At 39.2% G+C, this 21,627-nt stretch overlaps 1 protein-coding gene across 1 annotated transcript in view; it reads right to left on the bottom strand.

Moving 5' to 3' along the window:
* The window catches only part of PTPN1 (protein tyrosine phosphatase non-receptor type 1), a 42,430-nt gene that overhangs the window by 3,666 nt on the left and 17,137 nt on the right, over positions 1-21,627 (bottom strand). Inside the window, exons 2-8 of the mRNA XM_061441622.1 lie at positions 10,973-11,063; positions 9,043-9,143; positions 7,003-7,101; positions 4,164-4,301; positions 2,188-2,397; positions 1,330-1,491; positions 502-737 (exon numbers count right to left, since the gene is read on the bottom strand). Of these exons, the coding sequence (XP_061297606.1) occupies positions 502-737; positions 1,330-1,491; positions 2,188-2,397; positions 4,164-4,301; positions 7,003-7,101; positions 9,043-9,143; positions 10,973-11,063 (1,037 nt within the window). The remainder of the gene's footprint in view (positions 1-501; positions 738-1,329; positions 1,492-2,187; positions 2,398-4,163; positions 4,302-7,002; positions 7,102-9,042; positions 9,144-10,972; positions 11,064-21,627) is intronic.

Raw genomic sequence — 21,627 nt, 5'->3', positions numbered from 1 at the left:
TGTCACGTACACAGCAAGTCCTTACAGTTTAGCTTACAGTGACAGGCAGAAAGTCCTCTGTTCACGAGCCCACTCTATTCCTTTCATCAAAAGTAGCTTTGCCTGCAATTCCTTTCACGTTTCTGACTGTGGCTAAAGCCAGGCAGCCTAGTTTTCAGCCACATGACTAATACTGCCTCTGAGTAGTGAAAGAGCTTCTCTGTAAATTAACATATACTGCACGTAAATCAAGACTGAACCACCTCATTATGCTGTCACTTCTTTTACTAGCAGGATCCTGTAAGAAGCCCTGGCTTATGCGTGGAGTTAAAGGAACAAGAGCATAAGAGCCTTACTAAAAAGAGCATGGGCTGAAACTATTACACTAGCTTGATCAAGGTCTGTTGAAATGCTTCTGTATGAAAAGCTATTTATGAGCAAACATCCTACAACCTCTCAACTCCATAAGCCAACTGGACACTCTTCTAGGACAGTTAAAAATGGTGAAACTAAATGTGTTACCTGTCTGTGATCAGCGGCACAGATGAATGAGCTCTGCCATCTGGAACCGTCTCTTCCACAGTGCTGACCAAACACCTCATCTCTTCCTCTACTACTTGATGTTTAGGAAGGAATTCTGTGTGTTCATGCATCCTTCCATTGTGCATTTCTGATGTTCGCTTTGGTGGTCTGGGAGGTGGTGGGGTATGTTCAGGAGGTGGGTCCAGGTCTTCATTGGAGAGCTCTTTCCACTGTTCCTTCAGGGAAGAAAAAGCCCTATTAAGCTTTTCTCCATTTCTTTTACGTAAGCTACTGTAACTTTTAACATGGCCTTTATAACAGGGTCTTTATACCTGTTCATCTGCATTGGAAAAAAGGAACTTGCAGAGACACAAGCACTCCAAACCTCAGCTACATCCAGCAGACAACACTATAAATGCACAAATTATCACCTACTTCTGTAACATTCAAATAGTGCAAAATAGAATCTGTGCTGCTGGAGTTCTGCTTGCAATAAAACAAGCTTAGAAGATTTAAACATGATACTGCAACTTCTGGTATATTAGAAAGTTTTTATGATCTCAAGTGAAACACAAGGCCAGTGAAGCCAGTCTGCACACCAATTATGGTGCTGTAAAGTACACAGGGCCACCTCTTATATCATGGGTACTTTTGTGAAGGTTCTTACATACCACACTGTAGATCGTGACAAACTGTAAAGCACTGTATTTAAGAACCCCATAAAAACTACTGAAGCTAAAGCAAGCATGAAACGTAAAGGTTTCTCTACTCTGCTCATCCCACGTATCCTCTCGAGTTAAAACAGGCTGTGCAGGCAATAGGACTCACTTGCACTGAAGCGTCTCCCATAATGAATTTTGCCCCTTCAATAACAGCTAGGTAAGAGAAGCGGAGCTGGTCTGCTGTCTGTATGAGCCCCATGCGGTACTTCCTCATCTCCAGGAGGACCTGTTTAATGTCCACAGAAGAAGGATCTTTCCGCTTGTCCATCTGAAGATAAAAATTTGAAACAAGCTTTATGCTCCGATGAGATGCTCAATGACTCATTTTGCAGGAGGACCTCCACATTACCCTTCATATTATCGAGTTAATAAACTCATGCAAGACCGGCAGCAGCAGCTATGTATTGGGTCTCTAAAAAGACAGCCACTTGGCCTCAAGATGTTGTATATTTCCCCCTTTTGGCCTTTTTGTTTTGAAAATATAATTAGGAAATAAAAACCCCACCCAGGACATTTTAACCTAGGCCTGACTTCTTTGTATGACTGCTCTCACACAGGGACAGAATAAAGCCAAGGGAACTGCACTTTTATCCTGAAGTCAGGACAATTTCCTCCTGCCTAAGGCAAAGCTGACTCTGTAAAAGGAAATGCATTAGATTTATTTTACATTGTTCCAGGATAGTCCATGCTGTTACTTAGCAGACATCAGTGATTTTTTTAAACCAGGAGGGCAAAGCCCATCTTTGTGAATCACACTAAAACTAGAGACTCTTTTTCCCCACACTCAATATGGCCAGTCAGGAACAAAATCTGCCTTGGAATACACTTCCAAACCAGAATATGAACAAGATAATGGGGAATAGCATGCAAAATACTGCACAGAACATACCACAGCTCTTCGTAAACCCACAACAAACCCTAACTCTAGAGACATAGCACATAATCTGGAATAAGTAGTTCTTACCAGTAGAAGACATGTATCAACCAAACAGAAAGTTCCGGATCTCCCGATTCCAGCGCTGCAGTGCACCACAATGGGCCCATGCTCCGGGTTAAGGGAGCCAGATTCCCGCACTTTGAACAGGAAATTGAGGAATGAAGCAGGTGACTCCGGGACGCCAAAGTCAGGCCACGTAGTATAATGAAAGTGCAGAATCTCTCTGGTTTCCTGTGTCTGTAAAAACAGTATTTAGGAAGTCTTTTAGCTTGGATACACGAGTCATGGGTATTCAAAGCACAGGTACCTATCACAAGTTCTAAGCAGCAAATACAATTCCTCATGGATTTCCCTAGGAAACAGTCACTTATATATTTAGACATTCAGCTTCAAACCCTTTTACCTTCAAAGCAGTTTCAAATTGTGTTCCTTTGGAAAAATTTTAGCTACTCCCTTTGAAAATAACTCTGACTCCCATGGAATGGAAGCATGTGCCCGCTCAGCTTTGTGCGCTACTCAGACTTCATGGCTGTCACTACATCTTTAGAACAGCTGGCTTAAATTCAACTGACAAAGTTCCACCAGTCTGAGGGAGCTTTTATAGCTGCACAGCTCAGGAACTAATGACAAGGAATTATCTCTGTGAAGGTCTCCATTCTAAGCAAAGGAAATTGGATCAGTAAATTTACTAATTCCTAACATAGTTCAGTTTATCCAGTAGAGTTCAGGATCACCACAAGACAGCTGGCACTGCCTTCCAGTTCCTAATCACAGAACATCATTTGAAGATTTCTCAAAATGAAGTACCTCAAGTTATAAAAGCCCTCATGTTATCACAGATGGTTCTTTACAGGTTTGTTCCCAACTTGAATACTTTTTCTAAGACTACTAACCCACTGGTGCTCACAGCCTCCTGAAGTACTGAGCTACAGCCCTCAAACATGTCTATGGCAGACACCGTAGTTAAGACGCCACAAACTACATCAACTAAATCCTTGCTCAGGCATAATTTGATCAAATTTGTATCTGCTGTCATGCCTCCTGGCAAAATGAAGCATGTGAGATGCTAACAGATGAGCAAAGGAATAATTGTGTCTCCCAGGAGTGAGCAGCGCACAACAGAATGCAGGCTAGCATATCCCAACATATACACCTAGCCCAGCATCAAGGACCTAAGACATTATCTTCAGTGACCTGCATTCAGGGGAAGTGAATGGTGCTCTTCCTTAGCCAGCCTCCCCAAGGAGCTTCAGATTAGCTCTCACTGCTCTAATACAGGGCAGTGTTGAAGAGAAGAGGAAGGGTGGAAAACAGCATGTATACTTTCATTTTGGGGTTGCACAAGAGAAGAAAAATATGAAAGAGGAGGAAGAAAAAAAAGACAAAAGAAGGAGCAAAAAGATGACAATGAAAGAACATGAAAAAAGGAAAAAGAGGAAGAAAAAAAAGAAAAGGAAAAAAGAAAATAAAGAGTATTTCTCTTAAAGCCAGTGGTCTGATCCTTGTATTGAGCTCCATACAGCTTATTGCAGGACCAGGACTAAAACAGCTCCTGCTTTCTGACAAAGACCATCAATGCAAAACCTGAAGATTTAAGTCAAAAAAGCCCTACAAATAAACCTCAGAACCAGACACATGCAAACATGTACCTTAACATGAGAAGCAATTATTTCAGCTATAACACAACAGCACTAGAACATCTGCTAAGTGATTTTATAAAGGGTTCTCTGAAAGGCAGTGACAAACTGACCTTCACACTCGGTGCACAGCTGAGACATGAAAATGACTGTAGTTTCCCCAGATACGTTTCATAAATATTCAGGAGTTTCATTTCCACAACACACAAACCAGAGGCTGAAGAACAACCTCATGCAGAATCACCAATTCCAGACCAAAATCTGCTATAATTCACAACCGTCTTTTTTCGAGGCCTTGTTGATGAGGAGGCGAATCTCACCTCAGAGGGACTGAAGAACCTGACTGGTGCTAGTTTCTGTACTTACTGTAAGGTTTTCCAATTCTAGCTGTCGTACTGTGTAATAGGATTTTATATCTTCAGATATCAATGTTAGTTTCAAGTTTGTATCTTCAAAAAACATTTCTTTCTCCTCCTTCTGTGGCCAGTACTGTGCACACTTGACCTAAAAACAAATAGGAGACATTTATATATAATTTATGTTTGTGTAAAAGGCAAGGAATAAACATCCTTAAATATAACATTTTCTTATGAGATAATTTCTCCATCTGCTTTTATGATATGGAGAACCAGTTCTAGCATGAAGAACAACAGTCTTCCTTTGTACTGCAGAACCACATCTCCACTGAACCTCTTGTATGAGTCAAATGATTTTGACCCTGACTGAATTGAGGACGGAGGACAGGTCTGTTTAGGTAGAGCTCTCTTCCTTCTACACATAAGCTCAGAAGTGTGACTTATGGAATCTAATCAAAATCACCAACGCCATTATCTGTTTTAGCTTGTGTCAGAACAAACAAAACCACAAATCTAATAACTGTCTAGGTATAAAAGCTCTCTCAACACTCTGCCAACATCTGAGTTGCGGTCTACTCTGCATTTTATTTATTACCCTCATGTCAAACATTTTAATTTCAAAAGAAGAGATAGATGCTAGCAAGAGCAGAACATACTGTGAAAAGCATTATGTATTCCACGAAGAAGCTACATATAGAGAATGACACCACTGCTAATTTGCAAGTGTAACATCAGATGAGATTTTGGGTTACTCCATTCACTTACCACAGAAATAAAAATAGCAGTGAGATCATTTGGATTTTGCATGGCACAGTTTAGAAGTAAAGAGGCAAACAAAAACCCTGCATTCAGCAAACGTTCCCATTACGTACTTCTGACTGAATTTCAATTTTCTCAGTAAAGTATCACAGAGAGCTGACTTTTGTAAAGCCTGCTACGTGCTAGGAGCTGAAATGAGTCAACCAAATAGCAAAGTAGCACATTTTGCAGTGAAAAATTGAAACTAAGAACTAAAGAAACTCATCAGCAACATGAATAGGAAGCCTGGAGCCAAGTTTCTGACAGTTACGTCTAAGGATATCATGACTGGGTGAAGTGGCCAGCTTCTTCTGCCACTAAGTACCTCTGAAATGGGATTATGACCACTATCTAACCATTGCTAACCATGCAACAGAATGGATTGCTGGACATGGCTAATGTCTCCTTTATTAAAGGGCAAATCATAAGGGTTTAGAGTTGACATGGAGGAACAATGAAAAAAAACATTCTCAAGACTAAGATGAATTCTGACAGGATTGTAATAAGTAAGAAAACTCTTCAGTAATTTATTCATGGACTAACACCAGTTCTGTTCCAGTATTTCTAGTTCTTACTCAAAATCCATTCTCTAGTTTCTCAGGGTGTAGAATGCATTATAATTCTCTGCACTTTTTCTCTTATTGATGTTAAAGAGACAGCCACTGGCTTTGTGTCTCATTTCTCCACCAAATGTGTCTGCAAACAATATTTTGTTGTGCTCCACTGTGTAGGCCCCCCACTGATGCTTGCTGAGAATTGTAGCAGCCTGCCCTGAGGGATCTCAGTAATTCATTTTGTTCAGAACTACTGGCAGTGCAGAGAATGAGGGGGAATGGTTGGAAAGGAAGAAACTATTGAAAATATGGTTACTGCAACTCTTTTGAAGATTAAATTTCACTTGCACTACAGAAAAAAGCAAAACTCTAAAAATTCAAGGCTGCAGTTTATTAGAACACTACTCATTGCACAAGAATTTTCCTGATTATTGGGAATTCTTTCCCAATTACGCTGAAGCATGTACCACCCAGTTATCACTGGTGAATGCCCAATGAACCCGCTACCCCTCCTCCAAAGTGTCTTTATGCTGACTACACTGTAGCATTCAACTTTAAATTGTGCATTTCTATCAGTCTTTAAAATTGCTTTTGTCTGAAGTCAGCACAGCTGCCAAGTCCACTTTAAGGACGGCAGATGTGGAATTAGCATAGAGGCAGAACTCTGACCCAAGGATGAAAACCATGCCTGGTGGTTCCTGTCATCACCATGAGAAAGGGCGAGGCATTTCCTCTCAAGACAGCATCTACTCGATGTGCCAGAGGAAGCAAAACCTTTTTTCTATCTGAAGGTAAATTACTTCAAAATTAACCTCAACTGTTTGTTCATCTCTTGTTTCCCTTCACCTTCTGCCTGTCTTGTCCAATGTCAACTTCCTGAAAGGTCTGGACAGACCTTAGACCACCACACTTGTCACAGTGAGTAAAGCATAGGCTTAACAGCTGGTTCCACATCACCAGGACATACCAGGTGAAGTGCTTCCAATCCTACTTCCATTCTCCTAAGCCCTCTTACGAATTTTGTAAAACAACAACAATGGTAGAGATACAGTGTGCTTTAGAGGTACCTTTAATAATCAGAGCTCTTACTGCATGAAGGAAGCCTGGAGTCAAAGTGCCTCTCTAGCTACTTCAAAACCATTTCATAATGCTTGTGAATGAACACTTGCTGCAAATGGCCTTTGACAGGTACAATCTGTGTACACTGGAAAGAACTACATTCAGATACCTAGGGTAGCAATAGAGAACAAATTCAGGAAAAATCAGGACCTACAATTACAAACCGTCATTTTCTGACTGTGCTAAGATTGGTTCGCTGGATATTCAATTCTAGGCATAATTTCTTAGATAATATAACTTACAGTCATTTCCTTCCTACCCCACCCCATTCTTTGGGTTGGTTTTTATTGTTGTTTTGATTGCTTGGGTTTTGTTTGTTTTTTTTTTAATAAAGAAAAACCATGCACTGAACACATAGCTAGAATTAAAAGTACTTACAGATCCCTTTTCCATCACTCTGTTCAACATGACAACACCACGGCTTTTCTGTTCCCAAACCATCTCCCAAAAGTGACCACAAGTATTTGGCAAAGGTCCCTGCAGAGACAGAATCCCCAGAAATAAGCATTATTTTCTGTTAATGTCAGTGCAACGTTCCCCACTAGAAGTTACTGCGCTAGGCAATAAATTTCGACAAGTAACAAGCAACTTCTCATTTTGAACTGTAAAAAAATGCAGTGATACAGGTTTAAGTTCCATTTTCTCACTATGAGCTTACCCATGAAAGCATTGTTAATCTTTCCCCCCCATATAAAACAGGAAGAGAGAAGTAGTCTCACTTGCGAGAACAGAACTGGGAGTGAAAAATGCTGAGAATCTTCTTAGGAAAGGTGCACAAAGCAATGGGGAAATAGAACCTCATTGACTAAGAGCTGAATTAACACCTATGTTAGGCTATTCTTCTATTCATCACTGTTATTCATAACACTTGAAAATTACTTGACTGAATGGACATTCAAAAGACTGAAACAATGCCAGATCAGTAACAAATTATATGGTTTTCTAGAATCTTCATTGATCTGCTTTGTGACTGAAGCAAAGCCAACTCCTTTTAAAGACTACTATCTACTCACAAAGTAGATGTTGTTGTAACTGTGTGTTTGTGCTATGTTCCTTTGGTATTTCCTACTCCAAAACCATTGCTCTGAATTTTGGGCAACACAAGCCAGCATAGTATCATTGTGCTTCTCGTATGTGCTATGCGTCACTTTGCTTAAGCAGAACTGCAGGTCAGGGTCCTCAGGAAGAATGACTGGATTTAAATAAAGCCACTCAAATCCATTAAATTCTAGATCAGAACAGAAAACTAGTAACAGCTTAGCTTCACATTTGACTATTCCGCATACCATTCGACCCTATGATCAACCTCCCTTTTCCTAAGTGGAGTAAGAGCTGTGTGCACAGAATCATTTTCATAGCAAACACTTCTTCCTTAGAAGATTTATCTTTATTCTCTAGAAACAGGAAGGAAGAGCTGCTGTTTGAAAATATTAATGCCAGCCCACTTTTGTCTAAAGCATGGAAGGAGGTAAAAAACAAGGCAAGATTAAAGACCAGAACAGTTTCCAGCAAACTGAACATTTAGGACAAACAAGAGTTTTGGCACAGTTGCTGGCTCTCAGAAGAAGATGACAGGCTACCCGTGTATTTTTAAATCTGTTATATAAATAGGTGTGGAATTCACAGATTCAGTGAAAACCAGCCGCTTCCACCCCCCCAAATTCCCATCACTGAAGTCAGTATTAATAGCTTTCCTCTCTCGCATTAAAGGTACAAGCATCTGAACTGCCCAACTTAAGCCTTTTGGAAGTTGTGGTATCAGTAGGTACGTTATTTGTAACTGCTACAAAACCACCACTTTCAGAAGGATGTTTAACAAGAAACACATGATAGAGCATTCTGCTGATTTGGAACAGAAGATTCCCTAATATATTTTAGTTAACTTCTGCCCCAAGTACTCAAATACCTGTTATAGTTAAAGTATGTTATCTCATACAGGTTTTGAACATCTTTACATTCATAAATACAGTTCTGTAAATGTGAAGCCCTCCCTTGAGCTTTACCTCTGTTCAGAGAATGTAACAGGCCACTTAAGACCAGTGGTATGAAACCACTGTGTTGGTGGTGTTCCATGTAGAAGCATGATTCATTTCAATCACATCTAAATGCTGCTCGTCATAAGCCAACAAGCAGATTTGTAGAAGTATGTTAGTTTGTAGCCTCAATGGGTCTAAAGTCAAATATAGAAAGTGGCTAAAACACTCCACAAAAAGTCAGTCTGAGCTGACAGGAAGCAAGAAGGAATCTGCAGCACTTCTATAAATCTGTTCTATGTGCATGCTTACGTATGCACACAGATGTCAATAAGCACTTAAGTAGCCTTACAATAAAGAAAACAAACACAATAAGGCTAAAGAAAACCCACGAAAACCGACTCCAATCACCATGAGATTTTTATTGTTCACTACCAGCAATTACCTGGGTAAGGATGTAGCTCCTTTGGGCCTCTTCCATTTTTATCAAACTAGCATTGATATAGTCATTGTCACCTTGGTTTAGCTTAATTCGACTGTGATCAACTGCAGCATAATTAGAAAACACTGGTTAATGTCTATGCAACACAGCACAATCCATGCACAACCTCATCAGATGTTAGGATCAAAAAAGCCTAAAGAGTTTAATGACAGATAGCACAGAAGTGTTTGCTGGTGCTTGTAACTGGAAATACAATACAGGTCCCTCAAGAACAGTGCTACAGCAGGGCAGTAACAAACAGATGTTGCACTTCATCTTCCAAGAATACATTGCAAGAATGGAAGTATTTGAAGTAATCTCAATGGTAATTTGCAAACCAGATCACACTGACCTATTTGTACAGTTATCAAGTTACTGTTTTTAAATAAATCTCATTACACAACTGCTTATCTTTTGCAGCTTAAACATTCAAACCCATCTTGTTCAAGGTTGTTAAAGGTTTGCCTAAACATACATTGAACAAACAGAACACAGACTTATTTTTCTTACAGACACTCAGCTACTGTACCCCAACCCAACCACACCTTCATGCAGAATGAACAAAACCCAAGAATTCCAGAAGAGGTAATTTCATTGCTCTCTTGTTAGTCTCAGCTTGCTCCACTTGGAATTAAAATAAACCAAAATACCAACACACACACACAAGTTCCCACATTTTGCAAGAAAGCCAAGCAGACTGGAAGCAGTATTATCTAAAGGCAAAGAGCAACTATTTGTTACTCACAACCCCAAATATTAGAACTGCTTAGTAAAGCAAACCATGTGCAACACTACTATTCCCAGTCAACTGCCCCAAGACTTCAGGAACTTTCAACTACTAAGAGGAAGTTTTCTGATATACAATAATACTCTTGTCTTTGAACAGCAGACATCTGCCAAGTGGTAGAGCCTATAGAAACTCCACATTTAAATCAGGTGGCAGTGCTGCACCCTTGAAGAGGGAATGAAGAGCCAGAACAGGCACTGTCACACAGCACAAAGGCAGCAGTTTATTGAGCCAGCTGTGAACTTTCTTTAGTGTCTAATACATTATCTGCTGACCATTAAACTACTGTCCTGCACTTCGTTGCACTCCGCATGTTTTGTTTGTTGCAGCCTCTCTTGCACCCCGGAAGTTCAGACTTCCCTATGCCTGGCATGCTCTGCGTTACTGCCTTTGTACGTGGGATCATAAAAAGGAGGACATGCTGCAACACCAAATTGTGCCTTGCACAGAGAAAACATGCTCAAGGATGTACTTGGCACCAGAATATGTAACAAAAATTATTTCAGAAACACAAGTCTCACTAGTAGTACCACCTTTGCTAATGGCCCCTGTTCTAATTAGCTTAGACTTCTTTCTAGAAGTCATGTATTTTATGCAAGACTGTTTCCCCTCTCCCAACAGAAGCAGTTATGCTTCTATTGACTAGAAGATGCTCTAAAAGAATCTACAGATTCTTATATATATTCTAACAGAGATTCTTCTATATATTCTAATATATATATTCTTATAGAATCTATAAGAATCTCTAGATTCTTATACTGACTAGAAGGATGCTCTAGTAAGTACACTGACACAGAAAGGATACTTGCCATCTTATTAATGCTACTTCAGTCACCATTCTTCCCTAGCACAAGAATTCAGAGGCAAAGTAAGTTCCTTTCTTCAGATTTGTGCCCACTAATACAGAACCTACTGCATGGTGCTCTAGCACAATCCTATGAATATAGAGGCATCCTGTGACATCTATCTCAAAAAGATATTAACAAAAAGAATTGTTTCGGATGCATATCCCCCTAACAGAAATTTTGTCCTTACAAAGAACATTTAGCTGTTACAAGAAGTCATTAGAGGCCAACCATCAAACAATGGAAAAGAAAGCGTACTTACAGGGGCTGACATCTCTGTACCTATTTCTATTTTTGTTTCTGGGATGTTTGGCCACTTTACATGGAAAGTCACTGGCTTCATGCCTGATGTCCTGAAACAAACAAACAAGAAAAAAAAAGCCTCAGATATTAATCCATCTAATATCATTATACCATTAGTTATTTTAAGACAAAGACCCCAAAGACTGTATCTCACGTATAGGAGTTCTGGACAGAAAACACTTTGGGCTTCAAATTAAGAGCTGAATTTAAAGTTATCAGAATACAAACCTAACATTATTTGTGTGTTAAAATGTCATTAGTTTGCATAATAAAGTAACAGAACATTTACCAGAGATTATGCTTTTACATTCCTCATGGAGCAATTGCTCCCAATAACACTGAAATTATCCATTCTACTTGTGACTCAGCAGCAATTAAAAAACATTGTGATAGAAAAAAAACCCTTGTCTACCTCCCTTGGCTTCAAACACACACATGGAGTGGTGACTTATCCAAGATCACCTACATCTTTATCTTATCAACAAGATGTCATAAAGCTGCAAATGGTGAAAGTTATTTGTACCCAATTCACATGCTCAGCTAAAGCGGATATACGTATAGAGAGAGAGTTCTGGCTGGTGCACTGATGGCTGAACTGTTATATGCACTTTTCTTCCAGGCTGAGACTATTTCTTTGTTTTAGACAATTTCAGAAGTTTTAATGAGAATTCTGCTGTCCTTGGACATTAATCCCAATCTGTAGAAACTGAACTGCACATTGTAAGTAAATACTGTGTAAGTATGCAAAAAATCATAGAGCTAGAAAATTCAGGGTGAAGCTCTTTGATTTAACTGAAATTAATGAAAACCTATGGAACGTATTTATTATAGAACTGGTATTTCAATGGCATAATAAGTTTAAGTAATTCTAAGACAGACATTGTGCATGAAATGAATATGTGAACCTAGCCCAGAGGCCACTAAAAAATAACCATTAAAAAGAAATTATGGAGTTAAATTCATGCTCTTTCAGTGGATGGCATTAATTTTGCTAAATACTGTCAACCAAATGAAGCAGAGTTCAGAATTAAGTTTTCTGTCCAGATACAGCTATATTTGTGCATGGTGTTGATCCACACCCAGTATTACCAGAGAACAGGTTTCTGCACACATAAAGTCAGTGCATTTGGAGGGCTGCTTGTGATATACAGATCACTTGCATAGAAAGGTTGGGCTCTCCTCTATGAGTAGCTCTGAATTAGCTAAGGCTCTGGTTCAAACCGTGGTAACTTTCCAACATCAGAGCAGGAGGATTTTGTACCAGCTCAAAAATCCCTAACACAGAGGCCAAACTGAACTGGTTTTCTCTTCCTCTCAGTTTTGCACAAATAATCATGTACATTGCTGACAATTTCTTTTTAAGTGTGCTATATACTGCAGCTTATTATTTGTTCATCTTTCTCTACCCTACTATCCAGCTCTGTATCAGTTTACACAGAAAGCTACATGTCAAGGGAAGAATTCTATTTTACATGTACCTGCTCAAAATTAGTACAGTATTCTGAAATGGCTCCTCTCTGAAATAAGCCCTGACATCAGCTGCTATCTTTTTATAACTTAACACATGGCTGCCAGTATTTCTGCTTATGAAGAATGCAGCCTGGAGAATATGATCTTGACTGCCACAGTCTAATATCTCAAACACGAGGCAGCTAAAATGGGTGTTTTCATAAATTCCATCTCTGACACTAGGTTGGTGACTTCGTATTTTGCAGGGGTTTATTTTTCTTCTGTACTGACTGTACAGGATTAACAAGAGACAAAACCAGGGGACTAGGAAAAACGGCCTTCTAGATCTCTAACCACATTTCCCACAGAGCCTACATGTTATTTCTTTTATGTGTTAAAAAAAGAGAAAAAATAACAAAAACCCAGCACTTAGGATTCATATTATAAGGACAGCAAAATGCAAATGAAACCAGAAGACCCTCAGGCATTTTTGCTGTAAATGCTGGGCTAAATTAGCAGCAGCACTAATCTACACTGTTTCCTTTCACAACGTTAACACATTTGAAACGAAGTGTCCCCTTTTTTAAGAAAGGAAGCGGATGAAATGCTTCATTACGGAAATGGAATGATACAAAGGCATTCTGATACAAAAGCTTTATACTTAAGCATATATGTGTAAGTGCACATACACACTACTCCCAGCCTTGAAGAGTTCCATAGATTCAAATACCAACGTCCCATATTTAAGGATCTGAAACTGGTAATTTGCTGTTCTGGGAACAGAGAACTGGCTGTTACCTCACTGCCAAATACTGGATCTGTTTAAAGATGCTACAATGTCTAAAGGTACTGAAAGAATAAGGGAGTCCTAGGAGATGCACAGAGAAAATGAAAAGAAGCCAAGTTACCCATGTACATCCCAAAAACACAGACAATTTAAAAAGCATAATACATTTCTGGAGCATGTTTTCAACTAACAAAAAAGAACTGGAGTGAGGATTGGGTGGTAATAAAATGAGGGACCGAGATACAGCAACAGGCAACCTGCTGCCTCCTGAAAAAAATCCAGCTAGCACACAGCGCTTCATTTCTGAACGTAATGGACACCAATAAAATCCAAAATCCTGGAGGCTATGCGTGCCTGGACCTCAGCATCAAAGCCAAGCCTAAGAGGCATACTCTTCTCGGCAACATAGGATAAAAGTGGTTTAGGGTTTTGGTTGGTTTTTTTGGGGGGTTGTTTTTTTTAATTTGGCTACAGCAGTTGCTAGGACATCTAAAGTGACCCCCCCCCCCAAAAAGTTTCTAAGATCACTTCCAGAATATGAACCTGACTTCAATGGAAATCAGATGGCCTTCGGTAGAGAAGGCCATTGGAGAGAAACATCGTACAACTGGCCATGTTACAGGCTTTTTGTACTTTCCCCCAAAACCTTTGTTACTGGTTATTGCAGGAACCATGTAACACTAGTGTTAGCACGGTTTCAGAATATGTCAATAATAATACAATAGGATGATCTCCATGCTGGAGAAAGCAGAACCACTCACAAAAGGAATTACTATGCTATGAGGAACTTGAAGCCAGTGATGTCATGAGAACTGAAGGCAGCGGATGAACACAGGGATTGATAGTTACGAAACTCCTTCTTGAATCACACTCACAGTCACACTGCAGAGATCCCGTCAGTTAAAAAGGAAGCTCGACATTTCATTTAAAAGGTCGTGCAATATAAAACTTTAAAGAGGAAGGGCTAGAACTGAAGTCAGTTTTCCAAAGTCAAATGCATCTGGTTTTGAGCATGAGTCATCCCATGCCACTCATCTCCTGGTTTTAAGTCCAGTACTCTGTGCAAATACCCCCAAAAGCTTCAGGGGTGGAAAGAGGAAGTCTACTGAAGCACTGTTCTTCAGATGGAAAGTTCTTGTAGCTGTTCATGTGCAGTAGTGACTGGAATAAGAAGTTCTTTCATGATTTACAGAAGATTGCTCTCAGTTGCGCAAATTGAGTTCCATTTGGCCTGACACCATCACACTTCTAACCACAAAGAAAAGGACACAGAACGCAAGGGCAGATGAGACAAAAAGGATCAGTCCCATGAACACAGCCTTACCTTCCAGAGACCTACAGATGTTCAGCAGGAAGAGGTGCTCATGGTGGGTCTCAGCCCCTTGTCCCAAAGCCTTCTGCATCAGAATACCTGACCCTCCTGCTATTAATACGCAACAGCAGTGATTACTCTGTAGCCCACAGCACTTTATTTCCATTCCTCTCAGCCTTCAAAAAACCACCCTCAATTCAGGCTCCCAACCTGTAACTACTCTGGAGTCTCAAGTCTGACAATTGCCCCTTTGGACAGTAAGTATTTTCTGCAAACTTGTCCTAGCCACTGGCACTCTGCACCACACTATAGCTTCCACACGTACACTCCTAGCACAACAGCACATTTGACAACACTTTTTCCATCTTGTTCAGACACCAACAGGAGATTAAGAAAGATACACCCCAAAATCTTGAAGTAAGTATTAGGTCACATGAAGAACTGTTGATGACATCAGTCATTCAAGCACACCACAATGTTACACAGATCTGCATGTTACTATTTCCAATAGAGGAAATAATGTCTAGTCTAAAGGCCTTCATATTCAACAGAAAGGCTCCTGGGGAACTTTGCTGCAGGCCTTAATTTGATCACACTCTTTTATTATACCATAAACTCTGGAGTAGCTCAGACTAAGAGATAATGATATACTGTCATTTTAACAGTTCTGTTCCTACGGGAAGCAGCAATTGCCAAGATCTTATCATAGGCTACAGAAGTGCACAGTAATCTATCTACTGACGCAGTCTCACTATGGAAAGCAATTCACAGCAAGTATATAAAGACTTAAATAAAAAAGTAATTTTAGCTTAAGAGCTTAAAAAAAAAAAGTTTCTTCTTAAAATGAGCACTGAAAACATGATGACACTGCTGTAAAGGTGGAAGAGTAAAGAAAAAGTTACAGTAAAGTCAAGTGAAAGCTGCTGTTTTCTGAGATGTCATTACAGGCTGATTTCATAATGGAAATGCCACTACAGTTATATGAGGTGTCAAAGACCTGTATAGAAGAACACAAGAAAAACAAGCAGTACAAAGGGTTCCACAATAAAAAACTACTTTACACAAATGGGAAAAGGTCTTCAGATTCAGTGTGTAAGGGAGCAAAAAAATCAAGGCCAGCCTGAATGGAGGTTTGAGCAACCCGGTCTAGTGTGCCTGCCTATGGCAAAGGGTTGGAACTGGATGATCTATAAGGGTCCCTTCAACCCAAACCATTCTGTGAGTCTATGATTCTATGAAATTGAGCCATTGAGAAGCAGTGAACTGACTCAATGAAAGCACCTTGCTAAGATACAAAGCATACATACATCAAATCTTCATTCAAACCTCTTTAACAAGGAAGACTGGATTTCTTATCCTGTATTTTTTAAATTTTACATCAGGATATTTGGACACGGACAAGAAATAAGGATGTAACTTACAGGTAACAAGAAGGTCATCTAAAGATCAGGTAAATGAACAGGGAATTGCATCACATGACATTAATTATAACAACAAGCTGCAGGCTTTTAGCCAGATAAATGAAATAAATGTAGCTTTTAATACCCTTTGAAAACATTTTATCTAATCTCTTAGTTTTGCTTTCAGGTAAAATATGGTAGTACTGATTTTCTTATTAATCTCCCTCAAAAAAAACCCAACTGACCCATATGCCAAGCTTCTTCCTGACATCATGCATGAAGAGAGAGAAAAGGACAGGCTTGTTTAAAGTTCAACACCACCATTACATGAGTTTAAATGAATAAATAAATTATATTGAGAAAAAAATCCCACACTTGCAACATCATTTTCCTAGAAAGCCCCTTGCTCGTTCAGCACTACATGGGCAATCTGAACAGGTTGTCATAAGCAGAGCTTCTGACACCGGTCAGCTGGTTCTAGGCACGGAAATAATCCCCCAGGAGAATGTAAACTGGACACGATTGCGTTCTTAAATCATATCAGCATGTGGAAAAGGGTACTGTTTTTTTTTCTGGGCTCATGTTTATTGCAGCTAGATTACAGATTGTTTCTCGCAACTAACTAGTTTCAACACACCTAACCGTAGAAATTTAAGAATGATGAAAGTAAACCCTGCAGTTCTTTACTGTGCCCACTTCATCATGGTAGAAAACCAAACACTGTAAATGCTCAATGAAACACTTGCACCTGAACAGTTCCTACAACTTGGGTATAATCTTCCAAGAGGGAGCAAGCCATTTTAACAGTACATTCATTCTGCATGTTGTCAAAAGGATGACACTGCTGTAGAATAAATCACTGCAATTCTGTGGAACTCAGCTGTTCCCATTCTCGATTTGCTTCAATGTCATTATCTGCAATGAGGAAAAAGTGATTTTTCAACTGTGCTATTTTTGAGGCTTGCAGCAGAGCTAGGCCGATCAAAGAGCTAAACTCTAATATTAGGCTAAAGAATTCCATGCAACTTCTCAAATTTCAGTAAGTTCAAAATACGGCTTGTCCTTGAAATTTATGACCCATAACAGAAGAAGTTCAGAGTAGCTGGCAAGAACACTCGACTTCTGCTGTTTTGTAGCCGTGTACTCACTGCCAAAACAGGAAACAACTGAATGGAGGGTCAGTATAAGAAAACAACTGAAGTTCCCTTCTTCATGTCCATGGCTGTTTTTCCTTCCAGACACTCAATCTATTCCAGAAGCGTATCTTAGACATTATTGGAAGTATAGAGACTTCTGAGAAGAAGAAATGGCTTTTTCTTGACAGCACTTGTGCAAAAGAAAAGCTCTGCTATCTGTATCATCAAACAAAGTCATTGCCAGGAAATAAACCACAGTCTCATTAAAGTGTCAAGAGGTTCTAACTCAAGTTACTCTTTTCCTATGAGAAAAATAATCACAGATGAGATCCAGATCTTGATTTGCCCAAACATTACAGGTGTCCAGACAGAGTTTTGGTTTAACCTCATCTCAAATAGACTGATACATCTGACAGTCCAGACATCTTTGTAACTCCTAAAGGAATTTAGTCTGTATAGCAAATCCAGACCTTAATATGTTTGCAGCATGGATTCTGTACAAGTTTTAAAATGTGTAATTCCTGGCCTGTTGTGTATTCCAGGCTCCATAAACTGACAACTGTGGTTATAAACAAAGTCCTCCTTTCCTAGTTACCCAATATTTTCATTCTGACATCTCACAACAGCATTATTGCTTTTACAGAGCTACCAGCACAATAAAAAAGCAAACCACCCAACAAGGTGAAGACCATGTGTGTAGACCTTGAAGGCTTCAGGGAGGGTGGGAGTGGGGAGGCTGTAAGTACTAGAAGGTGAGGGAGGGATGAGGAAAGCTTCTTCTCACACCCTTTCACAGCAAAACCAGATCACTGTGCTGCTTATAACTAAGGTATTTTCTGGACTTTAAACAAGTGGCAAGTGACAAGGTGCAAACTGGAAACAAAAGGACAAGAGATGGATGCCCTTGGAACCACTGCAGGTAGTTTATAGTTTCTCAAGGGGATCTCTGACTTCATGAAACAGGAATCATAGAATAACTTCTTATTTATACTCACTCAGAATCCTCCCCTGATTTTCAGAGATACTACATACAGTGTTAATCTCAGTTAATGTTCAGAAAGCACGACGGTTCTATTGCCTCAAATTCCTGCATAATCCATGATCACCATTTAATCTTAAAATAAACCAGTTCATTTAATAAAAAAAATAAGTGATAAATTACATAATCATACGTAAGACACTTCTTGCTCACTGCTTCATCATCTGTAGAGGTGTCCTGCTCATTTGTCACACTGTCGCTAGTATTTTAAAGTTTTCCTGCTTTTTTAGAAATTGGGTTTGGTTTGGGATTTTGTGTCCTGTTTTTAAATCATCAAGCAGCTACGTATTAATCCTCCCAATTCCTCCACCATTATGCAAATATTTGCAAACACATACTAGACTTTCAAACATTTAAATTCATTTACATGGTTCAGCTCAGGTTAATATACCAATGTGAACACTGGTGTATTAGCACCAATTAATGTAGTACACTGGGCACTGAAATTCAGTATTACTAGTTCAGTATGTAAATCCAGAAAGCCTGACTTATTTACAAAGCTCAGGGTTCTGCACGGGGGGGGGAAATAAATTCTAGTCTTTCAGAAAGGTTTGAAATAATCTTTTGTTTAAGTAATTTCAAGGACTGTGCTAGAACAAGGGCAGCAGCCTTCACATGAAGGCTAAGTAGCCTGGTTTGCAGGGTTAATGCCACTAGTAACAACCGGCACTCGTGGGAATTTCCAACTTAAAAAAAAAAATCTAGTAGCTGGCTTATAATTTCTTTTGTAAAAATCCACAATGAAACTGAGATTAAAAACTTCCTAATAGCTGTCTAAAAGCAGCCAACTGACACTATACCTCTCAGCAACCAGAGTCCTATTTACTAAAAGATAGCAGAAGGCAATGCTGTGCTGGCATGGTCTAATCTGTAACAGTTTTATCCAAAACCCTTTGCTAGAAGGAGAAAGTATTTTTATGCAGCAGAATGAAAACCTACTTCAGTTACAATCAGCAGACTAAAATCAGGACTTTGGTCTGAATCTCACCAGGTAATTTGATGGATGAAATCCCTAAGTCTTAACAGAAAAGTATCCAGGAGACAGAAGAAATAAACTGAAGTGTTACCCTTTTCCACTCTGTTTCAGGACCTATCATCAGGTGGCGATTCTTTACCTGTCATGATTGTAATAGGGACAGCCTATTCTTGGAGCCCTGAAACAGGTTATTCTAGCAGGCAGTGGCTAATTTACCATCAGAAGACCAAGAAAAGGCACTGAAATAAAGGTAGGAAAACAGTGAGACTTCTTGTTCTGGATAAGCACAAACCCAGTTGTAAACTTTATGACCATTACAGGAATTACCCCAAATAATTCAGATTTAAATCTCACCTTTTAAAAAAAATAACAACTTTCAAGAATAAGAAACCACATGAAATGACTAAAAATAATAAAGCCTTGTTTCTTTTATAAATAAATAAGTAAGTAAGTAAATAAATAAATAAATCACTCACGTTTTGCTAATATCAGACATTTTACTCTGGGCACAAATCAATACGCAGAAAGTGAATCAGTCAAGCCTGATTTCCTGTAAATTGTTTCCAGCACACTGAAACATTTAAAATCTTGAAGCAAAGGAATGTTCCTGTAAATGAACACAGCTACATAGCTCCATTTAATAACTTACCATCCTCTCCCTTCACACAGAAGGCATGTGTGATCTGATCTTACAGTTAATTGGGCATGCTGACATACTGCCCACTGAAAAGAATACAGATGTTCAGAAAATCTGGCATATTTATTATTACTGTTAACAAGGAATTTGAGAGGCTCCTACGGTACTAGGTGTTGTATCAATATAGAAGTACAATATAACCCTCTGCCTAAAGAGAAGCTCCAGGCAGGTGCTTAGTACTGGATCTACTGTCACTGTTCAAGGCCTGAGTCTATTAACATGCTCAACTAATGAACTGTAACAGAACTACTATAATTACCAAAGGACCCACACCGTCCAAACACACAGTTCTGTGGCCTTGATGCGTAATATCACTTGCCAAGTCTGAAAACAAACAGCCCTGCATATTTGAGGAGCTGAGGTTTGAGTCTTCCTACTAAGCCTCTATTGTTTTTTTTTAAAAGAGAGACTTGATTTTAAAACCTACAGTTCAGATTCACTGAACTACAAATGAAACTCATCTGTGGTATTTGTGTCCTTTCACCTTTTCCTGGAAAGTATGTTGACTAAAAGCCAAACAAACAGCACTTTAACTGCTTAATAGACAAAAACCACCGTCATGTTGCTCAGGACAACTATTTTTAAGAAACAAGATTACAGATGTTAGGTTTTTTCTTTTTTTAAAGAAATGCCAACATTAGTCTTAGCAGCAGTTTCAATTTACAGAACCGCACAACTGCCACAGCACTATTTTTAAGTCTTTCGTAGATAACACGTTAACCACCTCTAGGTTACTAACTCATCTGAAAATACTGGTCCCATTAACAAGACGAGTCAAGTCCAGTATTCCCTATCTACAGCAATATATGCTCATCAACAATACAGAACTTCTTAAAATAATAGAACTGTCCAAGAAAAAGGGGCGGGCAACAATTCCCAAGAGATCTTCATTTTGTCAAGGTCATTTTCAAATTAAGGTGCTCTATGTGAGATAGAGATCTAATTATCTAGTACACACCACAACTAAAAGCTACCAGAGAAAAACAAAGTCAGCATTAGAACATTTTACCAAGCCTCTCTTAAGTTTAAAAGCTGTAGTTCCACCACAAGGTTATGTTTCCACAACATGGCCCATACAAGAAGCCCACACAGCCACTTTCCTGATGTGTTTATGAAATGATCCATGAAAGCATAACTCAAATCAGACCTTCCCAACAAAGGGTGATTCCCCAGACATTCCAATTGGTATGATAACACGTATTGTGTTTCCTCCCCCAGGGAAAGGCAATTGTGCCCTGAAGCCAGAGTACAGAAGTTTACAGTCTCCTACAGATAAATGTTTGCTGTTTTATTTTTTTCCCCTGGAGTTTGATTTTCCACCCATACATTTCAGAGAGTTTAACTTTATATCCATACATTTAGCACCAGGACAACTCCCTGGAAGGTATCTCCCTGAATACGACCACAAGGATTTTTAACCCTGGACTCAGGAAACAGAAACATGGTTTTTACAGCTTTCAGCTTGTTCTGCAGTTCTGCTTCCTTTTGAAGGTGTAGATGAGGTTCAAATAGAAAAACCACACATCTCTCTCTCGAATGGTGGCTTATCTACTTTAAAGTGGTGGTCCATCCAGTTACTCATAATAAAGACCAAAGAGTTTACAAATAGCACTTGAAAATGGGAAATAAGATGACCTCAGAATTTTTGGTGGGTGCTCAAAACAAATATTAAAAGCTGGGGGGAATGAGAGACGACTACACAGGGACAATTTGACCAAAAGCAAAAAATTCACCCATGTCACAAGTCTTACAGCACTAGATGTGCCCAAAAACAGAAAACCTGAGTATTTAAAGATCTCCAGAGTTCTCACATTTACA

The sequence above is a fragment of the Pezoporus flaviventris genome, unplaced genomic scaffold (assembly GCF_033815535.1).
Source record: "Pezoporus flaviventris isolate CSIRO_AGI_PZ_B2104156 unplaced genomic scaffold, CSIRO_AGI_Pfla_v1 ptg000213l, whole genome shotgun sequence".
Classification (NCBI taxonomy): domain Eukaryota; kingdom Metazoa; phylum Chordata; class Aves; order Psittaciformes; family Psittacidae; genus Pezoporus; species Pezoporus flaviventris.
Note: the sequence above shows the minus strand (reverse complement) of the source record. Positions and strands in the feature narration are given on the sequence as shown.